Below are 13,942 nucleotides of genomic sequence, written 5' to 3'. Positions count from 1 at the left end.
CAAGCAAGACTCAACTGCCCATGCACGAGCTCTCCATGAAAGCACGAGGAGCTAGTAGATTGTAAACAAAGTAGAGAGCTCGCATGTATTTTTTATTGATTTTGAACAACGGTGGAGCTCTGTGGCACAGACAAATAAGCAAATCGTGGATTAGTTCTCCCAGCAGAGCCCCTTTTGTCCAAAGCCCAAAGGCCTTTGTTTTATTTGAAGTTTCTTTTATAATCCACTTCTTATGCAAATTATGAATTACCACATTTAACATGAATACCAGGCATAAATATCTGCAACAGATTTTAGACAAGTCAAACATGATCCTCACTATTTAACATATGACAGTTTAGGTGCATGTGTATCTGCTGCTTTTTTAACACTATAAAATGTGAAAATGTCTGAAAATGGCCCCACCCCGCATTCACTGACATTTTCTCTTCCCTGTCAGGTGGTGGAGCGTGAGGATGAGGAGGAAGTAACACAAACAGAGGAGGAGGAAGATGAAGGTGATGATATTAACGTCATCCAACTGTACTCAGAGAGGGCCACGATCTCCAACTTGGGCTCCTTCGGGACTGGGGGTGCAGCATCCCTCAAAACCAGCCCTGCTAAACCCATAATACTGTTCCTGCTGCTCCTATCTACATCCTTCAGCTGGGAGTAGAACAGAGGATATAGAGAACATACACACAAACACACACACCCATGCACCCACGCTCATATAATGGACCTGCCAACAATCCTGGACTGACTCCTGTAAAATTATTGGAAACATAATGAAGAAATGGACTTCACCCTTTGTCAGTAGCATTCCCGCAATTCTTCACTGTGCTTCCTTCCTTCCCTCCTTCTTTGAAAATGGCACTTTGGTCAACATGGTCTGACTGCAGCTATTTGTGAAAGGGCATTCACACACTCCCGTCAACCAATAAGCATAATGTAGCGGCTCCTGTCATTGGTCCAGAAATTTTATATTAGTTTGAGTGGCTTGCTCACTTGTTAGCATGCAAATGTTAGCAGGCCAAAGTGTTGGCAGGATAAAACATTGGCTTGTAGGTAATGTTGCGTCTGTCACATCACACACATACAGTAGTAAATGAAACCATCTGAGCAGAACATTTTAATTTCAATCATAAGTAGTAGACATGAATTTTTGACAGCTATGTGGGAAAAAAAATCAATCGCCAAATGTCTATAAACCGGTGCCAAAATAGCTGCAACGCCACTATCACTGGCAGTTCATTACAAATAAAATATATTGATGAAATGCAATGCTACTGCTTAAAAAAGGACCCACATAGCATATATGTTAAATCTGATTCTGTACATACCACATGCCATTTACTGGTCATGTTACCATACCACATGCTAGGGTTCAAACAAACATGGCATTTTAGGGTGCAAACATATTAGGAAACGTTAAAATTTTAGCAAGAGACAAACATAACCACTATGCTGATACCTACTGCTGGAATATTATATTTCAAGTTTAATTTATTTACCTATTTATCACTTACTACTTTTTATGTAAAGGGATTCAGTTAATATATTCATTCATCAACCAGCCACCATTATCAGATGTATGTTAGCAGTATAGTCACATTGTTGGTGTCAAGAAACGTGCTCCAATCTATTTCAAACTTATTGAAACTTATCAACTGGGTGGTGCGTTCTTAATGTTGCCCAAATACAAATAAAACATATGGGGCATACAAATGCTACAAAAGTTTTAGCATGCTAACATATATATATAGCTAACTGGGCTGAAAAGGACATCCTGTATATGATTCTCATCCACTCTCCAAACTTTTTTAATTTTAAAACAAAAATGGAAAGCACCTATAGCAAACACTGTCAAAGTAGACCAGTTGTACACACTAGTGCTTGGGTCCGGATACCCCACAAATGCCCCATGGCTGCAGTCAGATCTGTTTTTCCCTCCTCTTTTAACTTATTGATGGATGATGATTTGTCCCACTAGTTGCAGCTTACCCGTCCACAGGTCGCCCTAACAGCGCTTGTCGATATACATCAGTAAAACTTGATCCTGGTGATGTATGAGCGATCCTCGTCTCTCTGCTGCTGTCCCTGTTTCACAGCCATATTGAATGACAAATGACACTTGTCTCTGACTGTTTAATGAACATCAGGTGCCAAGTGTGCGATGTGTGTGTTTGCGTGCACACAGGGATCAGGCAGAACGATTACAAAGAAGACTGTATAAAGCTTTTTGCTATAGTTTGAGTCTTGCACTTCATCTTTACCACCCAAGTCAGCATAGCCACACATACTCTATAGGCATCCATGCGCACATACATTTGCACACATACTGCCGGCCGTGTATTGAGCCGATGCAGCCTTTTCTTGCTTTATTGCTCTATCGCTGTCCCTATCTCCCTCCCTGGTGAGTCAGGACTGGGACCTGAACAGCCACAGGCACCGATATGAATAAAGCCGTCATAATAAAAACAACACACCAGACACAATATAAGCTCTAAAACGGCAGAACAAATCAAATAGCTCCCCAGCAGGCAAAAAACACACACACACTACTTCTGACACTGACAGAGACAAAATGAAGAGAGTTAGAGAGCAAGTGGGAGAGAGAGACGTACGGAGGAGAAATTAAGAAAAAATAAGGCCAAGTCCCAGTGTGCTGTTTGTGCATTTGATGTTTTACTTGTTCTTAGTTGGGAGGCTGATAATCAGTCCCTGGCAACATCTCTTTATCATCTGACAGGCTCCTGGGGTGTGTGTGTGTGCGTGTGTGTGTGTGTGTGCTGGAGGTGGGGGTACCAGGCAGCAATAGAAATAGTGCAGTATAGTGAGAACAGAAAGGACCCTGGAGCAAAAACATAGCAGAGAGAATCGCCGGCTCTTGATTTTCTATGTCTTATAAATCTTTTGCTGACACAATTTTTTCCCCGTTTTTCCTCATTCCTTTCCTATTTCTGGGGAATGCGTAAAATTTACTTCCATCTGCAGGGGCACAAGCGATGGTGAAGGGCAAGGAGACAGAGAGGCAGACAGCGACGGGAGGGGGGCACATCAAGAGAAAGAAAGAGATGAGAGGAGAAAAGAGAGGGAAACAGGAGAAAGGACAGATTGGAGGACAGGGAGTGGGAAGAGGAAAGCTTCAAAAAGCGAAGAAAAAGGAGAAAACTAAAGAAGGGAGAGAGAAAAGGTAAAAGTGGAAACATGAAAGAAAAGAGCAAAGTAGGAAATAAACTGGAAAGAAATAAGGACAAATGGATTGAAAGAAGAAGAAAGAGAAAGAAAAAGAGGACAGAACAAGAGAGAAAATTAGAGGCAAAGAAGAAGAATAAGAAGAGGGAAATGTGGAAGGGAGCAAAGAAAACATGAGGGGATCGATAAATCTAAGGGAATGAAAGAGAAGAAATAGCAAAAGAGAAGATGTGAGAGATGGAAGAAAAAAACGAACATCAAGAATAGGCTACACAAAGCCAAGAGGAATGAGCAGAAGGAGAGGAAGGAAGATGGAAAAGGAGGATGAAAAGAAGAGCAAAGAAGGAGAATAAACAAAAAAGGACAGCCAGAGACATAGGATGAGAACAAGGAAAGAAGGGGCCAAAGTCAAGAAAGACAGAGGAAACTGATACAGCTTATGAAAATAGCAACAGAGAGAGAGAGAAATAAGAAAGGAATGAGAAAGGAAATGAGGAGAGAAAAGAAGAATGGAGTAGAGATGAGGAGAGTGAAGTTGGGAAGACAGGATAACAAAGAGGAGAAAGAAGAACGTTTAGAGAAATGGAAGAACAGAAGGAGAGGAAGAATGTAGAAAGTGGTAGAAACAAACGGGGATCACTGAAAGTGAAGGCAGGAGCAAAGATAAAGGTGATAAGAAGAAAGGGTAAAGAGGAGGACAAGGCTTTTTTGTGAAGCCACAGGAAATGAAAGGATGGAGACAGAGAGGTAGAGGCGACAGGTCTGTGGTGTATTTTAACCTCTCTTTCTTTTACTGTACCTCAGCCACTGCTGTTGCATACAACTGCCAACTCAAAGGTGTTTCTGTCTGAACAAACCCTTAAGACAAAGCATCTGTCAGTCAGTGAAACAGCAATAAGAAACAGAGTGAAGCTCTGTCGGCTCTCCTGATCTTTAAGCATTCTGCAGCCTGAGCAGTAAATACTGATGTTCTGTGAGGGGGAGTTTGCCGATTACCTAAGAGTCATAAACAGCAATCAGGCACTGTAATCTAACAGAGAATACTGATTACAATGAAATATTCATTCACTGTAGTGACTGCAAATGTCGCCGTTGTTTTTCATTAAGCTAGACAGAACACAGAATGTGAATTAATCCGCCACTGAAAATAGCCCCCAACAAGTTCACTAGTTCAAGTAAAATATATTTTTTTAAAACTACAGCAATCAGCTGTACTGAGCATTTATTTGTTTTAAAACATTTACATCTTCAGTGTAAGAGCAGTGGGCAGAGAGTACTGAGAGAACACACTGATGGTCCTTTCATGAGACAAATAATCCCAGCCCTATATTTAAACTAAAAAGAATTCTGCCATTTCTACTGATTATACTGTATGTTTTAGTATAGTATATTGTGATTACTCTTTATGTATACAGACATCAGGCTGTGTAACATTCCAACAATCTCCATTAACCAAAATGTTTGGCGGTATTTGGTTAGACAAGACTCATCGGAGCAGATTTGTTAAAGGCTGAGATATGAACTGATGGAGGCCTGACACAGCCTGCTTACAGAGCTGAACCAAATCCAAGCAAATCACTTAGGTAACAACAAAGTCACCTAGCTTGCTGCTAACAGACAGATGTGTTGTAGCTGAGTCACTAAACCTTGAGTCCAAGTTGGATCTCGCGTCCCCAGTGTTTGGGTCTGAGTCAAGTTCAAGGAACCACATAATTGTCCGAGTGGAATGCAAGTCAAGTTCGTGTTACCCCTATTACAAAACATAACAACAACAACAACAACAAAAGTACGGGTCCTCATAAGTCGAATCACAAGTCCTGACAATCAGGACACCAGGACCTGAGTGCTATAACACTGACTGACAGTTACTATACCAAGCCAGCTAGCTTGGCCTAGCTTGACTTGACAAACCCAATCATGCTTCTGGCTGACTAGCAGTTTGCTCACCAGCTAAACCAGCTGGCCACCTAGCCACGAGAGTCACTACACTATTGGTCTTTTAGCACCATCCTTTTCGTGAGAATGCACAGTTAAATTTAGCTGTTTTTGGAGTAATCAGGTCTTTAAGATGTTTCAACAATTATGCTTTTCAGTATTTGAAAGAAGTTATTAGAAAATGAAGGTAATGTGATAAATGTAATTGAAAAACTGTGACCACATCAAATTCTCAAACTGACTGAAAATGGGAGTGTACACAAGTGAAATCTGCAAGCAGTCAAATTAAGTGTGCTGCTAACATAGCACAGGCGTACTCCTCCCACTTTAAGATAAATCTATCACACCCTGCTCATCAGGTCGACACATGAAGCTGTCAGTGCTGCCCTCAGTTTTTTGCTGCCACTCCACTCACCTGAAAGCTATGCTGACACTTCTCCTACTGCATTTCAAAAGTCTTACCTCCACCCCAGCGTCCACCTGTGAGCTCTGAGTCTTCATTCCCATTGGGGACAAGTTGTTATTGTCACTCCCCTCTCTCTGCTTTGGTGATCTTGGTATTTCCTTGTGGGGTGTGACAAGGTTGGAGCCTTGATGTCCAGTATCATCACTGTATGCATTCCACATAGGCTGGCAGATGGAACTATTTTTGAAGGTGAACATTAGTGCCTTGCTCAAGGGCAGCAGCAGTGGTTACTGAGCTCCGTCTCTAGCAACAAGGTAGTTCTCTTTTAAATTTGACAGAAGTGAGCATATGGTGTACAGAATATCACCTCACAGGGCAATGAGCACATTGCTCTGAACTCAGAATCATTCCCTCCACCCATCCTTCTCTGTCCTGTAGATAGCCAGGTCACCCCCAACAGCCCCACCTCCTGCCACCCAATAGTAGGGGTTAATTGAGATCAGCAAGGGAGGGTGGGTGTGTGATGGACATGGCCGACGGGGGCCAGAGTGATGGCCTTTTACGGACCCCGTTGTTCATTTTAATTGTTGTCTCGACTGTTTGTCATCGGGGCTGACACCTGGTGGCAGGACGGCAAGAGGGATGGACAGAGGGAGAAAGGAGGACAGCGGAGAGTGAGTGCGAGAAGGGAGTGGGCACCAGTGATTTACATTAATATGTACTGAAATAAACAAGCAGAGAAGCCATGCATTAAATCAACTCAGAGCAAGCTAGAGAAAGAAAGCCTCCAACGTGAGAGAGGACTAGGATGTGTGTGTGTGTGTGTGTTTGGAAAGAAGCCTTCTTTTTATTGTTCTATTACCGTGCGGGAGATTTACACACACAAAAGTGCATGCACACACACACACCATGTCAGATTTGAGTGTCTAGAGTGTCTGCTTTCTCTCTCCAGTATTTTAGTATTCTAATCCATCATTGGCCTGACATGGGGATGCTGTCTCTCTTCTTCGGGTCTCTGTCTGTCTCTCTCTCTCTCTCTCGCCATGCTACTCCACATACACGGCAAAGAAACGGAAGATAAAGACAGAGCAGGGGAGAAAACAAACTCCGTAGCAGGGGAGCATTATCCAGAGAGATAAGGTGGTGGAATAAAACAGAAACAGAGAGATATGGAGGAAGTGGAAGAGATGGGAGGGGAGGGAAAAAGTAGAAAAGAGCAGAGGCAGAAAAAAGAGGAGGAAAGGTGTGGAAATGGAAGTGGAAAAAGCAGAATGGGAGAGGAAAATGAAAGAGGGGGATGGGTGAGTGAGCAGTAGATAGAGACAGAGAGAGATGTGTGTGTGTGTGTGTTGCAGTGTGTCACGGCTGAAGCCTGAACCTCCCTGCTCCATTTCACACTCTGTAGGTCCTGACGCATCGGCACTCAAAGACACACACACACACACACACACGGTTGCTCTGTCCCTCTTTTTTTCTAATTCACACACACATGTGCACTTGTTTTTATCTCTCATGGGGTCCTTATATTGACTTACATTCATTTCTTTAACCTGACCTGCTTGCCTAATCATAACCCATACCCTCTTGTTAACCTTACATTAACCTTACCTCAATCCTAAACCAACTCATAACTCTAAAATTCTATGAGTTACATGTTGGAGTCCAGCAATCTGGCCCCAACAAAGCAGGCTGAGTCCCCACCATGTGAGTGTGAAAACAGGTTTCGGTCCCCACAGTTTGAGTAATACTAGGTATGTGTGCGCGCACACACATACACACACTTGTTCATTTCTCATTTATGCACACAGATAAACAAAGATGCTCAGCCACACAGTGAAATTCCTGCAGTTTTTGCCATTGACACTTGCTGCTTCTTGGTTCCCTGCTTTCAATCCATTACAATGGGTTCAAGGAAAGTTAAAGAAAAAGTCCCCTCAAACATTTAAGTGGTCTTTGAAACAGCTTTGGTGATACAATGTATCACAGGACATTACTGAACACCACAGTTAGGAGGCAGAATTATTTAATGCCTACATAACACACACACACACACACACATACTTATACTGCTATCTTTGTGAGGACACTGACTGACATAATGCATTCCTTGACCTTTATATTAACCCTAATACTAAACCTAATTCTAACTTGAATCCTTAACCCTCAAAAAGGTGTTTCAGAAAATAAGGACCAGCCAAAATGTCCTCAATGTGTACAAAAATATATTTTTTGGTCCTCACTATATAGCAAGAACAAGAAGAGACACACTTGTCTTTCACATGAGAAAGTAAGGACAGGTGAAAATATCCTCACTTTCCATCCCATTGCAATGGAGATCAATAGAAACGTGACTGTGGCACAGAAAGCAAATCATCTGTCCAGACACAAAAATCCCAGTTATTTAGAATAAGCTCAATTGAATCACTTGTCTTATATATATATAAATTACATTTCTATTCTTTAAATGTCACACAGTATCCACAGTGTTTTCTTGTTAGGATAACACCTCTGAAACACTCAACAACTGAAAGCCATACTACTTTAAGTTCGACTATGTAATTTTTGCTTATCAGTGGTCACTATGGCGGCCAGTTATACTGAGATCAAATTGTAAAGGGCCTGCACAACGTGGGTAACACAGCAAATGTTAACATTTGCCACCACAAGCTACTGGTCATGCCAGACTAAGTGAGGCTGCAGCAACAAAACCACTGAATGAACTGAACTAATCAAGTGTGTGTTTTATTTCTAATAAATCAAAATTTTACTTTTTGATGAGAAGGAATTGTGTTAAGTCTTATTTCAAAAGCAACATAGTGGCACCCTAGGTAGACTCTTAAGGGTGATGCAGGTTTCACTGAACCTTTATTTTCTTAGGGAATCTGACATGAGAAAAAAGTAGCTTTGTCATTTTAGAGTCAGCCCACACTTATTGGTCGCTGTCGACTAGGTGTATCAGTTAATCCAAGCTCTGGTGTTCCATGTGAAGCAGGACTGTCAATCAGCCAGATTTGCACTTTTGATTTGTTGGTGTCACAGTGTGTGTACAATGCCTTCTCATTTGCTAATTTATTTGCATTGTTTTGTATAATTTCACTGAATTCCATAACCCATATAAGAATATTTATGCTTCAATATACAGTTGTATAACTGCCTCATTCACGTACATGCTGACTGGAACCATTTCAGTATAATTAAATATGTATTGAATGGATTGTTTGGATCTTCCTGGAGTTTCCTCTAGGACCCTCTGGGCATCTTTTCATGGACTCATGGGACTTGAAAATCACTTTCCTACATTGCGTCTCAACTGATGTTTCAGATGTGTTTCTGCAAAGTGATTTTGTCTGTAGCTGAGTGTTTTTTCCAGCCGACGCAGATGTACAAGCTTGTCACAAGCGTTCGCAAGTGTTGCCATGGTTACCCTAGTCTCACCTAGGTTGCTGCACTGTGGGTGATTCCAAAAGGTAAATGGAGCTGAATGATCTTTGGAAGTCTGATCCTTTACAGTGCACTGACACCTGGCGAGGGCACAACAGTCATGTTGATGCTTTTTTCCCCACATGCTTGACTGACTGACTGAGCCCCCTCCTCCCTCACCTCTTATCCTGGCAGGTGCCTGGCTGAATGGGACATCATCCCCATGGAGATTGAGGCGATGACACTCTCTCACATACACACACGCACACACAGTCACAGACTCAGAAATGAGACTTGCTTTCATGAGCAAGCGGCTACACAGACTGATTCAGTGAAAAGTTGTCTCTCCAAAAAGGAGACAGCCGCATGGATTGAGTTGTCACTTGAAGGGAACTCTGCTCCGCTCTTTCATTCCTCTGTGTGAAAATGGACAGATCTCTCTTTCTCTTTCATTCTGTCAAATGTAAATTTCCCTTTAATTCTGAACTAAAGCCTGGACTCGGGAGGCAAGCAGGTGGAGAAAAATGTACTCCATTTAAAGACAGAGGCTGAACCCCCCCCTTCCCCACCCCTTCCTGTGTAAAGCATGTCAATGTACAGTGCCAGAGTGAGGGAGGCACATTAACACAGGGCTTTCCCCACTCTCTCCCATTTCAGTGTGCCATCCATCCAGCGCTCCTTTGTCCTGTGCTTTCTGCCTGTTGGAATGTTGGTGAAACGTTGCTCCTTTGGCACATGACCTCCAACTAAATTAATAAACAGAAGTAACATTGACTCCCATCATTAGAGATCAGTGGTTGATTGGTTTTAAACAGTGGGGGCATATACAGAATAGTATGGCCCCACATGATATACTTCTATTTCTAATGACTCATTGACTTTTTGCCCTGCTGAATGTGCCCCTGAGGGGATATGAAAAACTCCATGCCTCTGCTGTGTTCACCTGTGAATAGTCAAATAAATGTACAAGCTGACACTTCCTTACCTTGACTCCCAGTTTATTTGTTCTTGTCTAATGACCTCTTGTAGCAGATTTACATTCAAATTTGCAGCACATTGGATTTGAAAGTAACTGTGAGGTTAAAGTGTCACTTGAGGTTCACACCCACACAAATGTTTTGAGGCAAAGTGCTGAGCTTCATATTTTACTCATTCACAAAGCAAAAGATATAGAGTTGATGCTTTAAAGTAAGAAAATATTCACACCAAAATTGCACCCATAGTGATTAACAAGAAAACATATGAAAACAAATCTGTATAAATGAATCTTTATTAAAAAGTAATTGGCAGGATAAATATTCACCCTCTTCAAGTAGGTCCTTGAGTTGCTCAGTGCAACTCAAAGCCCACTTACTAGCATTTTCCAGACAAACACATACTTCAGCTGATGGAGTTTGTGCAGCTGTCACTGCTCATATATACAGTAAGCTCAGTACATTTAGGTGTTTGGATTTCATATATAGCCTGTTTAGGGCTTCAACATCTAACTTGAAGTGAAGCATCCAAATTTGTTCTTGGAAAACAAAACAAAAAAAGAAACACACATTCTAATTTACAAATACAAGGATGTTTAAAACAGTAAACCATAGATGAAGCATTTCACTCATATCTGCACTGTAGGCGTCCATTAAAATGTGGCTCCCAAAACTCAAAGACTATGTATAATGAGCTACAATCTCTACGTTGTTTATTCCATGTGAATGTAAAAAACGATTAAACCTAATAACTGCATAATATGTACAGCAGTGATGATATAAATTTATATTAGAGGAGGAGTCAGACAGAGGTGCAGCTGGCTATTCAGGAACATTTAGTTTTAGTTTTAGTTTTGTTTTTTTCAAACAAAGCAGGAAGGCAAAAAAAAATCTTAAAGCTGCAATAATCGTTATTTGAATATAAAAATTTATCAAATAATTATGTGTAGTAAAATAAAAGAGGTCAGTTGTAGTGATGACCCCATACAGAGTTATCATCTATTTCTATGTATGGCTGCTGTTTCCAGTGAAAAAGAACTGATAACCCCCTGTGATCTATTACTGTTCAGACGCAAACAGCAATCAGACACATTTAGAGACTATCTGGTACACATAGTGGAGCGTTTAGCAGTGAATGAGCTATGCATTACCCTCTGGAATTGGTGGAGACCAAAAGCAGAGCTAAAAGAGAGTGAATATTGGAATCACATTGATCCACACACTCCAAATGGATGTGATTAGTGCATATCGTCAGCATATGCAATACATATTTTTGCAAATATAAGTGATATTATGTTCCTTTTTTATTTGTTTTGTAGCTGAAAAATTAACTAATGTAGGTTTAACTAATGAGGTCATTAATAGTTAAATTTTAATTCTTTATTATTCTTGACTCAGTCTCATGAATCAGATAGTGGTAAAATATAACAAAACTGCTTTTCTCTATTTTCTAAATAGTAAAACATTTTGAGAAAGAGCATTAGGATTTCAGGACCAACTGTGACTATATAACACCTGCAGGATTGTGACAGGGACAGACACACTAACTATTGCTATAAACAAGTTAGACACGGTGCTTACAGATAGACAGTGAGGACTAAACCTTTTTATGCATCTGCAAAGCCCGCACTGATCAAGTCACCAAACGGCAGAGTGATATTCACACTCACAGGGGAAGACGCTTGTTCGAACATATGGCCACAGTAATAAGCATGCACATACATAACAACGCACACATAGTACAAGCAAAGATTGCTGTAATTTGAACTGACTTTACAGGCAGATTGATTTTCCTTCAGGCTGTAGTTTTAAGTACAGGACAGATTGCAGCCTACACAAATGGCCTGATACAGCAAGTGCCAAGCCTCAGTGACAATACCTTCATTCATGCTTTCAATTCACTAAACATTCTAGTTCTGAGACCAAAAAACTCTGTGGAGCTCTTTTGGCAGCTTCAGTCCAATGCTGTGAAGTATTTGTCCTGTAGCTTCAATTTACCTCCAAGAACCTGCATGTTAATGTTGGCCTTATGTGGTAAATAAATCAAATTTAATAAAAATATATTAATTTTGGATCTGTGTTAACTCCTGTCTGCTCCTCATCTTGTCATCCTGTGTGCCATGGGAATTACTCCTGTCAAACTGTGATGGGAATGAGTCCAAGGGGTTTTTTAATAGAGGCTGTCAGTGTGAGACTGATGAAAACACACTGATATCTAAAAACTCATTTGATGTTGGCACAATGGAAAACAAGCAAAACCACGCACACACACTTGCAGAAATGCGGTTGCATTGCTGTACTTGTAAGAACCTTCAATTAATCACATTCACTACCTTAGACCAAAACTACCTTAAGTCTAAGGTAGGCACCTTCGGTGCATTAACTAAGAGTTTACACACTGTCTGATAAATCAAGTGAAAATGGGACAGGACGTGATGTTTTTCCTCTGTACTATCCCCTCCATGACACACTGTTGTTATTCAAAGTCTGGTCTATAAATCAACATCGTCTGCTACCTAGAGAAGGTATTATGAAATGTTTTTTGAGCCTTGAGTAGAACATTTCAAATATCCTGTCACAAAGAAACCTCTAGTCAGCTGAAAGTCTGAAACGGTGGCTGAGTGAAGTTTTTGCACAGTGTGACAAAAAAAGAGCAAAAACCAGGGTTTTTGGGATGGAAAGAATTAAAAGCAGCCAAAGGATTTAGGTTTGATTCAGATGTGGTGTTCTTCCTTCTTGATGTGTTAGCATCTAAAGCTAAAGTGTTTGTTTTGTTAACAGTGAACTAGCATGGCCATTATTTTTCCCTTTATAGTAAATTAATATATTTTTAACTTTGAAGTAATTTAAACTTTGTGTAATGTTAGTGCTTTGTGTGACATAAGCAATAACTGGAGCACTTTACTGGATTGTCAAATTTATTTGTAAATCGGTTGTTGTACAGCATTGTACAACACAGTATTGTGCTACAATTTGTACAGTTTGCCCAAATCATGCATCCGTAGTTCATGTCATTACAGTGAAATAGGACATGACAAGAGGGGCAAAGAGTGGTTAGGAGCAGTTTATGATAGGGGTTTAGAATAGGGGGGCACGGGGTACAAACTAACATCGAGCAAAATGTTCTTTTTTTCAGCATATGTTTCATTTAGAAAAAATCAAATGGACTAGGTTTTTAGGTCAAAGATGTTTCACCTCTCATCCAAGAGGCTTCATCAGTTCTGCCTGACTGGCATTGAGTCGGAGATATTTATCCTCATCAGTGGTGTTTCAGTCCTTTGAAGGCCAACAATGTCCCCTAACGAGTCATTATAGCCTAGTATCTGTGAGCGTTGTTACCTGTCTTTGAATCCTCCCCTCTGGACTGACGCCTATTGTCCTGGTGGGCATATTTGGGCAGAGATCTCAAAACAGAGTTGTCTGTGCAGATTCTCAGTCATCCAGGTCATAGTAAGCTGGAAAAAATCAACTGGACTAGGTTTCTAGGTCGAAAGAAAGTTGAAGTCTAGGTTCGACCTAGAAACCTAGTCCAGCTGATTTTTTCTAAGTTTTTTTTTCAAAACATGTTGTTTTTACTGTCATTGTGACAGAGTATGTTGCCTTTTTTTTTTGCGTTTATTCAACTTAAGACGCTCCACAAAAACACTAAAGCACTACGCCTAAATATTTATATAGTAGGGAAAACATTGGTAATTATGTTAACAAATCACAGGCTATTTCCCCACAGTTGTGGTCTTGATTGGTCTTGAAATATAAACTTGAGAACCTTTTGTCTGGGACCAAGACAAGATTGAGACCGAGACCTTCAGAAAGTGGTCTTGAGAGTGTTCTTGAGACCAAGATTGTCACCTGCCCATCATCTAAACCGGTCCCACCTTCCCAGCAGACCACTTGCCTGTTCTCCAGAGAAGTTTCGTTGTCATTGCCGGCCTCCTACTCATCTTCCAGGGGGATTTGTTGTCAGCCCCCTACGTGTCCTCCAGAGGGGTTTTGCCTTTGCCATCTTCTCCTGCAAGCCTTAGAGATGGAG

At 40.9% G+C, this 13,942-nt stretch overlaps 1 protein-coding gene across 1 annotated transcript in view; it reads left to right on the top strand.

The window, feature by feature from the left end:
* Window positions 1-1,868, top strand: part of gfra3 (GDNF family receptor alpha 3) — a 29,661-nt gene extending 27,793 nt beyond the window's left edge. Inside the window, exon 8 of the mRNA XM_020611272.1 lies at window positions 440-1,868. Within this exon, the coding sequence (XP_020466928.1) occupies window positions 440-655 (216 nt within the window). The 3' untranslated portion in view covers window positions 656-1,868. The remainder of the gene's footprint in view (window positions 1-439) is intronic.
* The last annotated feature ends 12,074 nt before the right edge of the window (window positions 1,869-13,942 follow it).

Source organism: Monopterus albus, unplaced genomic scaffold (assembly GCF_001952655.1).
Source record: "Monopterus albus unplaced genomic scaffold, M_albus_1.0 scaffold111.1, whole genome shotgun sequence".
NCBI lineage: Eukaryota > Metazoa > Chordata > Actinopteri > Synbranchiformes > Synbranchidae > Monopterus > Monopterus albus.
This window is presented reverse-complemented; position numbering and strand designations above follow the sequence as displayed.